Genomic DNA, 17,401 nt, shown 5'->3' on the forward strand with positions numbered 1-17,401 from the left:
TTTTTTTTCCGGTTTCCGTTGGATGATAATTAATAAATTTCAGAACAGAATGATAATATTTGCGTTCCTCTGATATTTTTTTGGCAATGGTAGAGCTGCACCAGAGGACACGACACTTGCCAACCGAATGTACGAATTAATAATAATAACAGTGAGAAGGTGGGGAAAAACTGCTTTGATGATTTACAACACATAAATTATATATATATACTTTTTTTCCTCGCAATAAAAAAATTAATAATAAAATAAATAAGGGTTTTGGTTTTTTGTTCTTTCTTTATACGCTGCGTATAACAAGGTGCCGCCACGAACAAATAATAATTAATAATAATAATTAAATAGTAGGGAGAGTTGTGAAGGGGTGGAACAAAATGCAATGTGGTCATCGCCTCATTTCTTCATCGTACGTACAGCGCAACGCACGCGCACTTCGTCCTCCTAAGTTATCAAAACAAATCAATTAATATTACATAACAATTTTTTCACATATTCGAAGATATATGCATGTATGCAGGTATGTATATAAACATATATAACAAGGGGGACGCGCATTGCCGAAGAAGAATAGGAGAGACGGCGTTCGAGGAAATAAACACAGCAATTCGTTAAGATCCTTCTAGTTAACTTCATCCGTCCGTCCATCAGTTTGCTTTCCTTTTTTTTTCTCATAAAGTATTCTCCCCCAGAAATAAATTTTAGAAAAAGGAAATAGGAAAGTAATATATTATATATATAAATATATTTACGCTTGCTTTGCTTCTTCAGTTTAAATATTAAAGTCCCAAATGAATTTTCCTCGTTTTCGTATATATATATTTATATATATAGATTCAATTTTTTCTAGTCTTGCGTCACTCGCGAAATGTTCAACCTTTCTCAATGTTTTCGTGTGTAGTCACTTCCGCGGTCGGAGTCTCGAATTTCTTTTTCTTCGGAGAAGAAAAAATAAAGTCTGTTTTCTTTTTCGATCAACTTAAAACTTTCGGGGAGCTTGGTTTCTTCTACAAGTAGAATTCTATCCGGCTGGAGTTCTTATCGTGGGGCTGCTGGTGAGGTGGCTGCTGCTGATGTTGGAGCTGAACCGTTAGGCTATCGTGGACGGCAGCGATGTCCCCGTGGGGATTGGGATTGTTCGTCCGCCACTTCGTGCCAAAGATACGTTGTTGGCTTTGGTTGCTGTTGGTGCGGGGCGGCAGCAACCCGGGCCGCCACACCACTCCGTCCACGCAATCCAGGCCCGATTTCATCTTGTTCTTGTAGTGGACGTAAGCCATCACGCATAGGATGAACACGAATAGCACTGCTATCGTCGCTCCCCCAGCTATACTCGCCGTCTCCAACAGAATTCGCCTTTGCGATGCTAAAAGCAAAAGAAAAAATACATTTAGATATATATATTATACACAGAACAATAATTCAATATAAAAGTCGAGTGAATTGCACAGGAAGAAATATTAGTATGAATTAATTTGTCCACTACTACATAAAAAAGTGACTGTAGTTAAACCATTATGTTTGCATATTTGCAATAAATTGTTATTATTTAATTTTTAGTAAATCAAAATACAACATGTTATGATAAAGAATAAACACTTAATGAGAAATGAGATGCAAACATCAAATTATTTTAGAATTTTAGAATAATTATTATGAACATTTATTATTGACAGAACAGTAAATGAATGGAAAAATTGAAATTATTTGATGTAAAGTAACTTGCAATTTGTGCATATTATAATTCATAAAAAATTATATCACACAATTGTAATGTTTTTATTGTTAAATGTAGATGTTTCTGGTATTTGAAATAATCAGGCATTGCAGCTTTAATAAAAATAAATGGTAATGGTAATTATAAATTGTAACTTACGTAAATATGATCCATCTAGGTCTTTATATTCACATCTAGGACCCATGAAACCATCCGCGCATCTGCGGAAAACAAACAAAAAAATACACACATTAATTCAATAGAGTTTGTTGCTCATTTTAAGGGAAGTATGATGAATAATTCATGGGAGGACCGTTGTTTTATGTAGTCTTAGACCATGAGCTTGGGGGTACGTTTGAAACTACTTACTCGCAGTTGTAGAGCAGCGAATCCCGGATCTTGACTGTGAAACAGGTGGCCTCGTTGAGGCAGTACCAAGCCGCGTACGCCGGGGGACACGCGTACGTATGGAATGTGATGTTCGGCCGGGCCGTCGGGACGGGCGGCCGTGGTTTCGGCGTTGTACGCGACGAACACGCATCTGAAACACAAACAAAACAAACTAAATTAAAAATCACATCTATATCGCATACAGTCATGTATAGTGCGTCGTTCAAGAGAAGTATTTTTTTATAAGAAAGTATGTTGCTCTCGCAAAGTCGATTATCTTTTATTATTAAAAATGGTACCTTATCTTAATACGCGAATTTGGCAAATGCTTGAAATAGCTTTTATTATATATATATGGTTATTATATAATAATTGTATTTTCGCATACTTTTCAAAATTGAGAGAAGTGATTGTTTACATAGATATATCAAATAAATCACATATGATAATCACATATGATAATAAAACTATATTTGACACATAACATCATCTTTATTTTTGTTAAGTACCAGATAAATAAATTCTAGTTTATGTCAGTCGATGATAAAGTTTTAACAAAATGATATAAAATATGAGGATACGTGACAACTCGGCGACTGACACTAAAATAAAATTTTAGTTGACCGTCGCCGAGTTGTCGCGTACCCAAAATATGAAGTATCTGACTAATCATATAACATCTGACATCTTTTTGTTATATTAAGTTATAAAATATTGCCCATTCCTCAAAGAAATAGTTGGTACAATGATATTGTAAAAACTTTGTTACAATATGCAACTCCTCGAAATCTGATTAAAATAGCTATGACTGATGTACGGTTAATGGTAATGCTGATTGCAGCAGCATCATTCCATAGAAGGAAATAGGCGAAATGTCTGGCAATCTCGGAATCCTCGGATGCTGCTGGCCGTCGTCGGAGAAAGAAGAAGCGGGAGTTTATTTGATTTCACGGTGGTCTCGTGCACGAAGCGACAAGCCGAAGAAGAGAAGAAGGTATTAAGTTGCTTTTATTACTTTATTATCGCAATAAAACGCGCGCCATAAATTTGCACACAAAGTCAGAGGAATTAGGTGTATATTAGTCAATCCGCACAAGATGTCAGCTATCTCTAATATTATTTCTATTATTATTTTTTTTTTGCTTTCGGTTCCATTCATCAAAGAGAACGAACCCACACACATACACCGATTCACAAACAATCTCTTTCTCGTCATCCATTCCCCCTCAATTTAGGAGCTCTTGATTAATCCGGACATTCCTTGCAGCAATATGAAAAGGGCAGGTAGCGGACATCAGCAGCGGCTCGCGCATTTCTACATCGAAGCACTTGCATGCTTTTGGCAGCCAAACAGTGGAGGTTAGTTAATCGGGAGGGTCGTTTCGGACACACACACACATCTTTCTCTCTTTGTATGTATGTATATATATATAGGTGCATACACAAATCATGGCTTTAATAACAGGCCCAAAAAGGCCCGCTTTTCGCTTTTGGGGGCCCATCCACTTCTCCATTATTGCTCTCGCTGCCTGCGTAAGAGCGGCCCATATGGGCGCTAACCGAAAAGTCGTTACGAGGCCCCACCGATAATAAAACACGATACGCCGGCTTCAATTAACTACTCAACACACATACACACACACAGCAGAGGCCATTATGGAATTTGAACTGCTTCTCTAAAGAGTGGAGAAATTACGGCCCCCGGGGCCCATTTAATAAAGTCCCCAACGTATTAAAAAGAAGAACTCCTGACCATAATTCCTTTCCCATACATAAAATAAATTGGTCTTACGAATATATTTTTTCTTCTTCTTCTTGTTGTTGTTCGGTTTCGTCTTATTCGTCGTCCACCAATTTATAAAAAATAAATGCTCGGCATTGCTTGCACTCATTTTCCTCGCGTAATTGGGTCATCCCATTCAACTCGACGATTCGCACAACTTTCTATGGTAAAACATTTCGATTCGCTCCATTCCAATACGTGGTCTAATGCTATTATAACTTAGACGATTATGCTTCGATTCCCATAGCTTTCTTACAAAAATATAACAATTTATACGCAGATATAATACATCTAATGGATAATAAATAATTTAATACCATTTTCCCATGCTAAAAGCTATCTGACAGTTCTTATTATTTATTTCTACTTAATTGGAAGCCTCTATATATATAGTAATTACAATCGATTTTATAAATGCATTATAATATAATTTAAATTAAACCTTATTAATCAATGAAATATTAATGCTATGAAATTATAATCAATTCGTGAGATTTAATAAATCGATTTAAAAATGTTCATAAGGGTCAAGTGCTTTGAAACAAAAGTATAATTACAATAGTCTACACACAATAATCCAATTGAAGTTTTGCATATCATAAACTTTTTATTCCCAATTAAAGTATAAATATAATAATTAAAATTAAATTAAATTTAAAACATAAAAAAGTTTGTTTTCAATTTTAATTATTATATTTATACTTTAAATGAATTATTATTACTTATCTTACATGATAATTAAATGTCAGATAAGTTTCTCTAATTGCGTATTGTTTTAAAAATAAATAAATTTCCTTAAATAAATATTTCCCTAGTATTATAAGCTTATCTGAACTTAAAATATTTGTATTAATAAAAATTACACGGAAAAGGAGATACATTTTTAATCATCGCAACGCAAATACCGGAAAATCTGTGCACAAAGAAAACGCTAAAACCCTATTAACTCTTTTATTCCTGAAACGAGCAAAAAAAGGACTGGAAGAAAATAAATGAGCGGCGCAAAGCAAAATCCCGCCCGAAATTATTTCCGCTTCAACGACCTAATCCCTAAGCATCTCTGGCAAATCCTATAATGCAAGGATACCGTAATGGATGCAAATCCCCACGTAATGAGCCTGTAATGTCCTTTCACATAAAGAATACAATGTGGAAGAAATAACAATTATTTACAAAATATGCTTAAAACGCAAACTATTAATAGAGTTTAATAACTAGTCCTATTTTAGTTATATAATTGAGTTTTGTATGATTTATAATCTTCTGAATAATAATGTTTAAAAAAAAATCAAAAGTTGTTGTCGTAAATGTCGCGTTGAAGTTTATTGGATGTGTTTAAGACAGATTGTATACAAACTAGTAAATACAAAATGAAGGCGGTTCTGTTTTAAGGAATACTATCGAATGTCTGTTCAACCTTATCCTCTTGAGATGTATTTACTTTGGCGTGATAGATGCGATTTGAAATAGATTTCTACCTCTTTCGGATAGAATCACAAGAACAAAAAAAAAAAGAAAACTTAATTGGTCGATTTGGAGAGATGAAACGAGTCGCGTAAAAATAGATGAACGTTTCCAAATAAATAAGTTAAAAATTAACTGAGCTCACTTAAGGAGGAAAGAGGACGGCGAACACCAAATAGAGCTACAAAAAAATAGAAGAAGAGGAATCAGCCATCATTGGTAATCCCGGTTTTTCTCTCCACCCGCGACTGAAATTAAGTAGTTCTCGTATTTTTAGGCCCGCTTCAATTTCCGGTGTGACCGTCTAAGCTCCTGAGCGCAGCCTCTTGTTTCCTCCTTCGGTTCTCCGTGAGCGGTATAAAATTATTCTCCTGATTAAAAAAGGAATGCCGAAGAGCATATGGGAGACCTTAAATTCGCCACCCCTAAAAAACGGGCCTACCACTAAAAAAAAAGTTAATGCGGATGAGGCGAGAGCAAGCAACAGATGCCCAACGGGGGAGGCGAAATTTGGCGCGTGCCAGAACGTGCACACCTTTAATTAACAAAAAAAAAAGGTCAGAGGAATAACAAAACTGAAAGGAACTTGTTTCACCGGTATCAAATTTCGGCCGGCGATTCGAGAAGATTATCAGGCTAACGATTCAATGATAGAAACTTGGCTTTCCATGAAAATTGTATAATAAGTATATAAAGGGAATACATTGTACCATATGGCGCGTCTCCATTAGGTGTAGAATATCGGGGGTTTGGAAACGGGATATTTCATTGTGCTTTCCGTTGGCTTTTGTCGAAATTCGGCCACCGGTCAAGGGATGGAAATCTGCACGGCTTTTGTGACACATCGCAGGGATCAAAATCGGGATTCGAACGGGGGATGCATACCCTCCGTTACGACGGGAGAAGTTCCTTTATATACATGCGTACATTGCTTGGGGGGATTGTTATAGATTGCAGGAGGCCCAAATGAGAGGAAAAATTACCACAAAAGGAAAAGAAAAGACGTTCACTTTATTGGACCAAGCACAATGGAACAATGAAATACCCCGACCCTCAACCAACCGTAATTCAACGGCCAATATTAAAATCAAAATAGCACATTTCTGCTCAATACCTTGATTTTCTAGAATATGCATATATTCAAGTTCAACAAATGGATTGGCAAATTTGTAATTCATGTACTGCAATAAGCTGTGGTAGTCATAGAAAACACGAAAATCTAGTAAATTGATGCTTGTCATTTACTTGATGTTATGTTGACAATACTAACTCACTTAAATTTAAAACTAATTGTGCAACTTTCATTATTACATTTTTATTCGAATGCAAACGAAGTGAATTACGAGCAGCTACGTTATAACTGATGTAAACGTTATGCTTCGTGCTTTCTTCTATTGTCGCTATGTACGAACGACAAAAAAAATAACAAAAGAAAATAGATAAGAAAATTTAAACGGTCAATTAATTTGGGCTGCAATTTAATTAGTGAGCGGGCGAGAGAGGTGGAACAAAAGGCGAGCCTTCGAATTAATTCCCAATTAAATTAATTAATTGTCTCGTATCAGGCGCTTTTCAAATGATAATTAAATCCCAGTATGTGTTGTTCAGGGAACATACACTGATTCAATTCGTTTAAAACAGTGACTCGAACTCGCTCCTCCTGTGAGAAGGTGCAAGTTTCTGTATTCCATGGTTCTGTTTAATATGCCATGGGAACAATCACACCAAAAAAAAAGTGATACCCAAAATCCAAAAACATTGCTTATTTCTCATCAACTAATGAAGGAAAATGTGTACTTTGGATGTAATTGCTGTGATCAGGTGTACGTAATATTAGTACTATCTGTATTTGATAATTTTTGTTTTCAACTATGCATCTACCAAGAGGACCTTCAGATTTTGATTTTGCAGTTTGTTCCGAGTTAGGAAAGAATCTCATTGAAGTATTTTCTATGACAAATAATGCTGAAAGTTAACAGAATCAGTTTCGTTACTTCCAGCGTCCGCTAGATGGCATCCAACCATCAATTCCATAATTCCAATTTTTGATATACCTCAAATATGTGTGAGTGTTTAAATTATCATTTCTTAGACTTTAGAATTTCTTTTACGATGAAATAAATAATAAAAACAAAGTATAATACAATTTCACAACAGATATTAAACTATTAATGAATAACATAAAGAAATTATAGCATGCTGACGGTTACCAACAATGGTTCACAGATTGAACATTGGTAATTGATTTCGTTCCTTTCCAGTCACCTTTTTTATGCTTCTATTTAATTAATTGGTTTTCTGATCGTGTTAAGAAATAAGAGGGTGAGAAGGTATTTCTATTACTTTTTTTTCTCCCTGTTCTTGATTCCGAGAACAGTTCGAAGGTATCGGAACTCAATTTAATGGGCCGAAAGGCTAATTAAACGGGGTCAGGACGGAATGTGGAGTAGATAGAGCGATAGAAAGGTCCTGTGCGTCCGTGAGCAGAGGACCTCATCCGACGATTGGGGTTGGCAGGAATGCGACAAGGGGGACGACAAATCGAAGAGAGCCGGATAATGATAGCCGCCACCTCGACTCGTGAGGCAGAACAAGATTAACATCTGTGAAACAGAAAACTGTAGCAATAGGAAAAGAGGAGTCGAGCGGAGGTGATCGAGTGGGAAAAGGAGCTAGCAAACAAACAAATCCATATGCATATCTCCCGAAGATCTCGAGGCCGTAAAATTGGAAGGATTAGGGATGCAGAGGTAAATAAAAATTAATTAACGAAAGGACTTAATTACGGTTTGGTAAATTTCTCGGAATTTTTCAAAAATTGGTTTGATTGGTGGGACGCAATTAAATTTAGAGAAAAAAAAATGGATTTTTTATCACTGATTTGTTATTTGCAATTAAATAAATGACTAGATGAAATACATATTTTTAACTTAATTTATAGAATTTGAATCTATCTTTAATTTAGCTTATATGCTTAATACATGCAACTTGAAAAATATAAAAATATAGATATGAATACAATATCAGTTAATTTATTTGTCAGTTTATTTTATTTCGGTAATATATTTTATGGTCTGACGTGAAAAAAGTGAGATAGAGAGAACGAGTATGAGAGGAAGAAAATGAAAAGAGAAATAAGTAAGAGTGTGAGTGAGTGTTATTGCGGGGGTTCCCATAAATCGTGTGTGGTGTCCCCCGGGCACACAAGGAGGCCGCCCCGAGTTCTCGTGACACCGAAAGTGAGATCCTAATCTCGAGGCTTCATTAACTCCCAAAAGGATTATTGATCACCGATCGCCTCCAATACACAACGCAGTTTACATGAAACAAGGGAGACGCACTGCTATCCATCCATCCTCCTTCCTCCATACAACTTCTTTTCTTCCTCGAATCTCGAGTTAATGTGTGGCGCCCAACGCCACCGCAAAGCAGTTGGAGGCGAATGGATGAGAGGAGAGCCAACATGGCCGAGGGGCCAACGCCGCCGCCCTGCAATTATCTATTCTCGAAATGACAACTCGGAACGATATAATCGCCTTTGTTGTAGTGTAGACAGGCTAATTTTTCCCGGCCCACCCCCTTTTTTCCTACTCTCCTTCTCACTCTAAACCCCGCATGGTGTTGATCACCATGGCCCACCGTGAATATCTTGTATACAAGTCTGTTTACTCTCACCCAAGAACGCAATATTTTCTTTCCAATCCAATAGTCTAATAATAATCGCTTGTTCTGACTCAGTAACTCTACTTTAAATCAATTCGATTGGACCAGTCCTTGCACTAGACATATCTAAATGTCTCAATTTTAACAAGGTAATATCTAAATTACGTTCATCTTACGTACACTATTATCATCTTTTTACAAGTAGCCTTTGAATATACATTATAAAAAAGCAAATAAGAGGAAGGGCTTGTTAGTTAGTGGTTCGAGGAGGGTTGGCTACCTTCCTACTATTTCTTCTTGTTCTTTCCTTCGTTTTTTGTGTTGTTTTTACCCCACAGTGCGCCCGTAAAACAAACAGAGCGCGATGTAATTAGCGCTCACCCAGGACCTGGCCTGTAATTTGCACGGGCGCGTCTCGATAATCGACGTCCAGTCCTGCCCTGTCATTACTATTTGCCTTCGAGATTTTGTAGGTGGTCTGGGAGACAGTGAGGAAACGAAAACGAAGAAGTTGAGAATTTAAAGAGATTGATTCATCGATTATCGAAGCGACAAAAAAAATACAACAATCTTCAGTACCCAAGATTTCGCTTTTAATTACATTTTCTAAACAGTTAGAAATGTTTTTGATCTAATTCATAATATAATATTACAATTTAATAATCGAAATAAATTAATTAAAAATAATATTTAGTGACTGGTAATGAAATTCTTTGAATGTATGCATGTTATTCATATATTATTTTAAATAGATTACTTTATTATATTTGAATGCACGTGAATAAATTGATATATAATTATTTAAATATGTACATAATCGAATGAAAAACATGTATCTAATTTTACAATATAATTGATATATGAAAATAATTAATAATAATAATTTATTGGCCAAACATGAATACATAAGAAAAAAAAGTACATTCTAACATAAAAAAAAATATATTGATAGGCTGACCAAAGGTGAAAATAATTATTTATTTTGATAGTATTGCAAAACAGTAGAAGTTATATTTTCACAGTTCACCCTTAATAGATCAGATTTTTTCCGAGGCGCCTCAAGTCAATACATTACTCTATCACAGGGTGAACTTTATGTTTATAGTAGTTTTTCTTCGATTTTTGCGGCGCCCATGTAGCAGTCACGGCGCCGCGGGGCGCACAGTTTGGGAACCCCTGCTATATACAATTCAATCTTTTATACTATATCTATTATGATATTCCGTTTGTTATTAGAATAAAACAACTATATATATTTACAAATTTCCATTGACCTTGCATAAATTATAATGAAATTTAAATAAAGACGAACTTAAGCAATCAAAACTTATACAAGTTTTTTTTCCTATTCTTGCAGTAATGTAACTGTAGTAGCTCCATCGTGAATGCGATGCACGTCCGACAGCGCCGTCGAACTTTTACTTTCCTTGTCTCACACGAAAATAAGAGAGAAAAAAATCGTTTATTTTTTTTGTTCGATTGAAAGATTATCCTGAGAAGGCAATAGGTTGAGAGATAGATGCTGTATGGACTGCATTGGAGGTCGTGTGTGAAAAAGTAGTGAATGAGAGCGAGCGAGGTTATGCTGAATCCGTCTGGGTTTTCATTGAGAATGGAATTCAAAAATAACCCAGTATCAGCAAACAAACACAGTTGCATTCGACGACCAACGGGACTGGGACGAAAGGAGAAGAATAACTGTGTAACCTGCATAAAGAATTAGACACGCGCACCTAAAGGGAAGACCGGAAATGGGACATCTTATAGTTGTCGTCTTAAGCCCGAAACAGAAGAATGAAATAACTGGAAGAGCGTTAGAAATAGTACAGGTACATAAGAGAGATACTCTAAGAATTCTGCTTATTAGAAGAGAGTGGAGAGCGTGTGTGAATGTAGTGTGTACACGGTGTGGTGTATGAATGAAAAGAGTCCATTCGCTGAACGAGACCCCCATTCTTTCTCTTCCGACTTGTCTCGACGACTTTAAAGCACATGACTTTCATTAAATCGTGTGCCATTCACATATGTTCGCCGCCTATCCATGTAACCGCGCAACACCTGTTTTCTTCGTCCTTTTTCTGGTTTGCTTCAACCATTCTCCTCTCCTCATCTGCGTATTTCCAGAAATAATAATTCACCGATTCCTGGGCGAATGAATGAATTTTGCCAGTGAATGGCAGCTCGTAATAATTATCATCATCATCGTCGTTGTTGTTCTTTTTTTTCTGTTTTCGTGTGTTTCATTAAACTTTTCACTTCATTTTTCGATCTGTACAGAACAACCGGAAACGGGAAGTGACGTGTGCGTATGTGGCGCCGCACCGTGACTGACTGCCGCGCCGCGCAAAGAGGAAATAAGCTGTTATTGTTTGTCCAATTTCATAAAATATATAATATTCTGCTTCTTTTTGTCTCTACTCGTTTCTCCTCCTGCTCCGCTTCTCCCCTGTTTCACCGATGTAATTACGCGAGAAAAGCGAGGGAAAACTTTTCGGAAAATGTTAATGAGCACGTTAAATGCCGACCTGGGGCAGCAAACCGATCGAGGAAGAGATTAGAGGCGCCGCCTCGCGCGCCCGAATCTGCCGTGTTCATCTTTCCATCCTTTTGTTTCACACTCGCATATAGAAACAACAACGAAAATAAAAGAAAACGGAGAAGCAGAGGTAGATGTAATTTTATGCAAGTTTAACTCGGAAAGTGATTTGACAAGAGATGAAATTACAATTTACAAAACTTTATGATGTTTTATCAATGCAAACTTATCTATCTTTATACAGGAATCAAATTACAAGAGAACTTGTATTCAGTCACAACATATATATTCGATGGTTCGTGGAACATTAAAGGGTTAGTAGGTCACCTTTATCTGATCATCAGTATTTTGCTGTGAAATTATTATATTAAATAAGTGAATCTATTCATAAAATGTAACGCATTTACGGCATTTACGCAAAAGCTTGGAATTGAGCTTGAGCATCGTCAGTTACAATTACTTTTATGATCTTGAGAAATAACCCAAAAATAGTGTTTTGTTCTAGGTAGGAAGTACAGTTAAGCTACATAAGATGTAGAAGGAGAAGAAGGTAGGAAGGAATGTTTCGGCCGGACGCGCATATTATTAATTACATAACTGAACCCAATTAAGTCGACATGATTAATCACCGAAGCCTGGAATGGTCCGAAACAATGAAAAGAAAGGAGAAGGCAAAAAAGGAGGAAAGAAAACCTCCTACTCCTCCGCCACCCTCGCTCGCACACACACGTTTTTCCAACGCATCGCATCTCCAGCGAAACCACAGAAAATCTAAGCATGCGGAGATGATTGGCCTTTTTCTCATAATTGTTTAATTCGCATAACAATTATGCGAAAGTTTTCGCGATGGCGATGACATTTAGAGGAAAAAGTAATGAGGAAACTAATACATGAGGTGTGCAAAAAAAAAATAAACGAAAGATTTATTTCTACTGAGGGGAGCGGAGCGAATTAACTTTTCCTAATAATAATGATAGAGAAAAACAGTAATAAACGTCGACGTCTTGACATTTGCAAATGATTCGACGGGGAGCCAATTCCACCACTACGCTTTGGCAACCGCCAAGAGTAGACGCATAAATATAAAAACCAAATGACTGAATGTTTAATGTTTTAATACTTGGTTCAATGATGCTTATGTTTGCCTTGGCGACTATAGTCTTCATTTTGAACTTGCTAGAGTCCATCTTTGTGTATACCTAAAAGTAACTAGACATGGTAGGAAAGTCTGAAGAGCTTAAGTTTATTGTACAAGAGTACGTCTATGGATGCATGGTAGTAAAGTCATGGTCAGTGAGCAAGAGTGTATTATCAGTTCGCGTCTGCCTTTATGTATTAATACGATAATTAATTATGCACGCTTGAGATACGGTCAGCGGCTTCAGAGCAGGCCCAACTATCGCCAGCAATTACTCTACTACCAACTTTACTTACACTCACGCACTCTAGACTACTCAATATAATAAAATACAACCCAACAAGTTCAATAACAATATTGAAACGACTCTAGCACATCGATCTTCAGGTATTTGTGGCACTGCTGTAGTTCTACTGAAACTAGTAGCAGAGGTTCTACTGCATAAATGGAATGGTTTATATTGCTGGCGTTAGGATAGTGCAGGAATGCGTTATACTACATATTATTGCGGGAATGTTGGGTTCCTTTGACGCTCGCTGGGAGTCGTCTTCTTCTTCTCCTTCCGGCGTCGGGACGCCAAGACGAGGACGACGTCTACGACGGCGGAGCGTTTATTTCAGGCAAGGTCGTAGACGTCTAGACCGACCCCGACCGACGTTAAATTCATCCACACGACCGAATATCCCAACCAAAGCCATGGCCAGTTGATGCACTCACATTCGCACATACACACTTCTAATATTATTGCAGCTTTGCTCACACATACTTCGCCAACATTTACACGCACTAAAACCCATGAGTTTCTATATTACTTCCAATAAGTAATAGTTATTCCCAATATGTAGATATAATATGCACAATCGAGTCTAATGTATCTTCATTTATCAATGACATTATACTAAACTATTCATAATGCATTCACATTATAGACAGTCAGTGTCGTTACTTATGAATGAAATCCTCAATAATAATTACTAGCCACAATTCTACAAGATCCACACGCGAAGATACGAAGCCGCGCACAAAAATCGCAATTTGTAAACCGGAAGTGCAATGTTTCGTTAATTCAAACAACACATTTATCTGCACTTCCTTTCGCGTTTATTATTAATTTATTAGCACCGCCTCATAAATATTGAAGATCCTTCGTTCCATTTCTGTTCCTCTCGCGATTGTTCATACATTATTACTGAAGTACGTTGGCTCTCACTTTTTTTTTGGCAACGAGCTCAGCAAGGCGAGTAAACGACCCGAGCAGTAAATTTCCGACATATCTCTGATTTGGTTGCGATTATCTCTGTTTTTAGTACACTTTTCACGCCTCATTAATAATAAACTCTAAAAATCTCATTTTTGGAAAGTCTTTCCAAAATATCAAAATTAAACAGAAACCGTACGCGATTTTTATACCGGTGAGGAAGATTCGAGGTTAATCTTTCAATTGATTTGGATGTAAACCAGGGTTTCTTTAATTAGAAGATCATTAAATCGGTTTGCTTAAGGGGGAATGTTTTAAACGGAATCGTGACTATAAAAAGAAGCATGCCAGTCTTACTTTTGTCTTTCACTAGATAACGTTTCGATTATTTTTTCTACAGTTACTAGATCTTCGGATGCAAGGTAAATATCTGGATCCGAAACGTGTCCCTTCGAAGAGGGAATTTGAGTAGAAAATTGTGGATAAAGGATGGAAATAGTGATCTAAATAAAGTTCCCTTTTTTATGTTTCTTTTTTTCTCGAGAGTTTGTTTATCCACACCTAGGAAAGGGGATGAGAAATGTGTTTTTTATGTCTACAATCGTATATAAAGACTGAAAAAAAAATATTGGGGGTTAAAGACCTTCTATGCTTTAATAAAGTGTTTATCATTCAAAATTTTATAAAACACCTGTCTTGATTTATTATACCATTATACCTGGCTCTCATTGTCTTCGTTTTGGTGGGCTACATTTATTAATATTTTTAGCTATACAAACTATAATAAAGACAATTAACTTGGTTCATAGATTACTATCAATTAGTATATAATTATGTAAATCCAAACAATTCGTGTTTTTCAAGTAATTTGGCGAATCGTTTTCAGATCAATGAATACATTAAAAAGGGGAATTTCCCACTTGACACCAAAAAACAACACAGGGACAAAGTTACAGGATAATTTAATTTCGGGTTGTCAACTTGACAGTTGCCGAACTGTGACGTGACTAATTACGAACACCCCTCGACTCTCGACGTAATTATCCCACTTAAATAATAGAAAGAAACGGTAAAAAATATATTAAACACGATTTTTTCTTTTTGCTTAGGGTCTATAGGTGTGTGGGAATGTTCGAACTGTTTTAGATTTTGCTGTCTACCGATGTTTGCTTTTTTCCTGCTCTGCGTCTCGTTTTGTTGGGCTTCCGGTGTGCGTTTTCCTTTCATCCGTTTGCAGAAGACAATGCGGCTGCAATAGGCGGAGGACGTGGAAGAGGATTGAGGTCGCCCTTCGACCACTTAATATATATTCGATGCATCCGGAAAAAACAACCCCCCATATTTCAACAGCATAATCCACTCCGCCCGTGGATCATCTTGCACAAACAGGGTAACATCTCACGTTATCTAGGCCACAGGAAAGACACGAAAACACAAACAGACATAAAGTCGGCAAAAAAAAACTTTCTCACACAACCCTCAGTCTGCAAAGTATAAGAAAAACAAATACTCGATTAGTTTTAAAATCAATATATGTGAGAAAACATCAAGAAATTTTCTTTATAACTATTATAAAGATGTTTACCGCCTCGAATTAACTATTGGACCGGATGTGTAAACTAAGAGTATTCTGATTTAAAAAATTGTCAAATTTAGATTAACAACACAATGCCAACCGCTTATCGATAATCATTTATGAGTTGGATCATACCTCCATATTATGTAATTACATATTTGATTTTTTATATAATAATTGTATTTTCAGTGTCATAATTGAAAACCATAATGAATTAATATGTAATGTAAATTTCCACCGAATTACCTATTAAGCAGTTATTGGCTAAACCTTCAACATAAACTGATGCTTGAACCTCTCATCTTAAGAAGCTCTTTCTTATTCATAATCACCACTGCGCGCTTCTTTCTTTTTATTGTTGACGCTGGCAAATTCCGTACGTAAATTGTTTTTTAATGAGTGCGTGATTATGACGTGTAAAAGCGCGATAATTATTGCTAAATTTATGCATTATTAAGATGTTTTCTCGTCGTCCGCACTTCGGTTTGTGTATGTGTGTGTCTACATTCCAGTGCTTTAACGTAGTGGAAATGTTAATAAACCTGCGATGAAGAGAAAACGGAGAACGGAGGTGGAAGAGGAGGCAAAGCAGCAACAACAAATAGCATTACAGGAGAGCGAGGAAGGCCTTCGACTGAAGAATAGCAATTGTCATCATTTAATCTAACACACCGAGCCGAAGAATTTTCTTCTGCGATGTTTCTCAGGTTATTTTTTTTATCTTTCACATTTTCTTTTTCCTTCTTTTCGCGCATGTCTTTCGAAATATTATTTGCGTTTGCAATTTTCCAATTTTGTTCGCAGCGTAAATACAAATAGCAACACGTTCGATACATTCGTTATATAAAAGCAACAATAATGCACACTAAACATTTTAGTACTACAAATATATTACATATAAAATGTAAAACTTAAATACTATTAATATAACATTCGGTTCCATTATTATATTTAAATGATAAAATGTATTTTAAGTCAAATAAATTGAACTATTGTTTAAATTGTATAGACATATGAAATAAATACATTCTTAGATATACCGTGATGCTCCATGATATAAAAAAAAAGTTGAATTGAATTAAATGGAAACTATATACATGTGTATCTATAGAAATAAACAACAAGAATACTTATAAGGTGTACCACAAGGTTCTGTCCTTGGACCATTCTACAGCAAGTAATTGAAGATTATATAATGACAATAAAATATGAACCGAAATAGCTTGGGAACCTTTTATGTGCTTAATTATAATTTGCAGTTTAAATGTTATATAACAATGCTTTGGTTCTAATTATCCAAATTAAGGAGGTACTATATAATGTATAAGTACTTATAGAAATACAAATTTGAGTTTTAATATAAACTGCAAGGCTCAATACTTGAACCAGTATCCATTTCTACAATAATATTTGGACAGTAATTGTTTGAGAAGCTTTTATGTACTTAATTATAATTCCTACAACTATGGTTCAATGGTCGTAAATCAGAAAAGTGAGAATCGTTTCTAATTTTTTGCATAATTAGAAATGGAAGAACCGAAGAAAGAGAAATGTTTGGAATGTGTTTTGGGAGAACGTACGTGATGTTACGAAAGGCTTAGTGCAGTGAGAGTGGTCGAGAAGGTCACACATCCACACGTGAATGGAACAAAGTTATGGTGCGTGTGAAAAAGAGATAGACGGAGGTTGCCGAAATCCTCGTTTCCTATTTCCGACTTTTAATAGGTGTCTCCTATTTCTCAGGTACTCTCTCGCTCTGGCACTTTCTGACAAACGCAATCTATTTTTCCATAATTAACGCGAACAGGAAGCGGCGTCTCCTCGCTAGGATATTCCCAGCGTCTGCGTCGGAAACGCACAAATAGCTCGCGTTCCAACGGCACGCTTCGTCCCGAAAATCTCAAAGAGACGTCGCGACGCTGCTTGGACCATCGCCAGAATG

At 36.3% G+C, this 17,401-nt stretch overlaps 1 protein-coding gene across 3 annotated transcripts in view; it reads right to left on the reverse strand.

The window, feature by feature from the left end:
• The window catches only part of LOC108563430 (protein spitz-like), a 97,068-nt gene continuing 79,667 nt past the window's right edge, over positions 1–17,401 (reverse strand). For all 3 annotated transcript variants that reach the window (XM_017922102.1, XM_017922101.1, XM_017922103.1), the window contains 3 exons: positions 2,081–2,252; positions 1,871–1,932; positions 1–1,360 (listed from right to left, as the gene is read on the reverse strand). In XM_017922102.1, coding sequence (XP_017777591.1) covers positions 1,002–1,360; positions 1,871–1,932; positions 2,081–2,252 — 593 coding nt within the window. In that variant the 3' untranslated portion in view covers positions 1–1,001. The remainder of the gene's footprint in view (positions 1,361–1,870; positions 1,933–2,080; positions 2,253–17,401) is intronic.

The sequence above is a fragment of the Nicrophorus vespilloides genome, unplaced genomic scaffold, assembly GCF_001412225.1.
Source record: "Nicrophorus vespilloides isolate i.1.1-1 unplaced genomic scaffold, Nicve_v1.0, whole genome shotgun sequence".
NCBI classification, from domain to species: Eukaryota; Metazoa; Arthropoda; class Insecta; order Coleoptera; family Silphidae; genus Nicrophorus; species Nicrophorus vespilloides.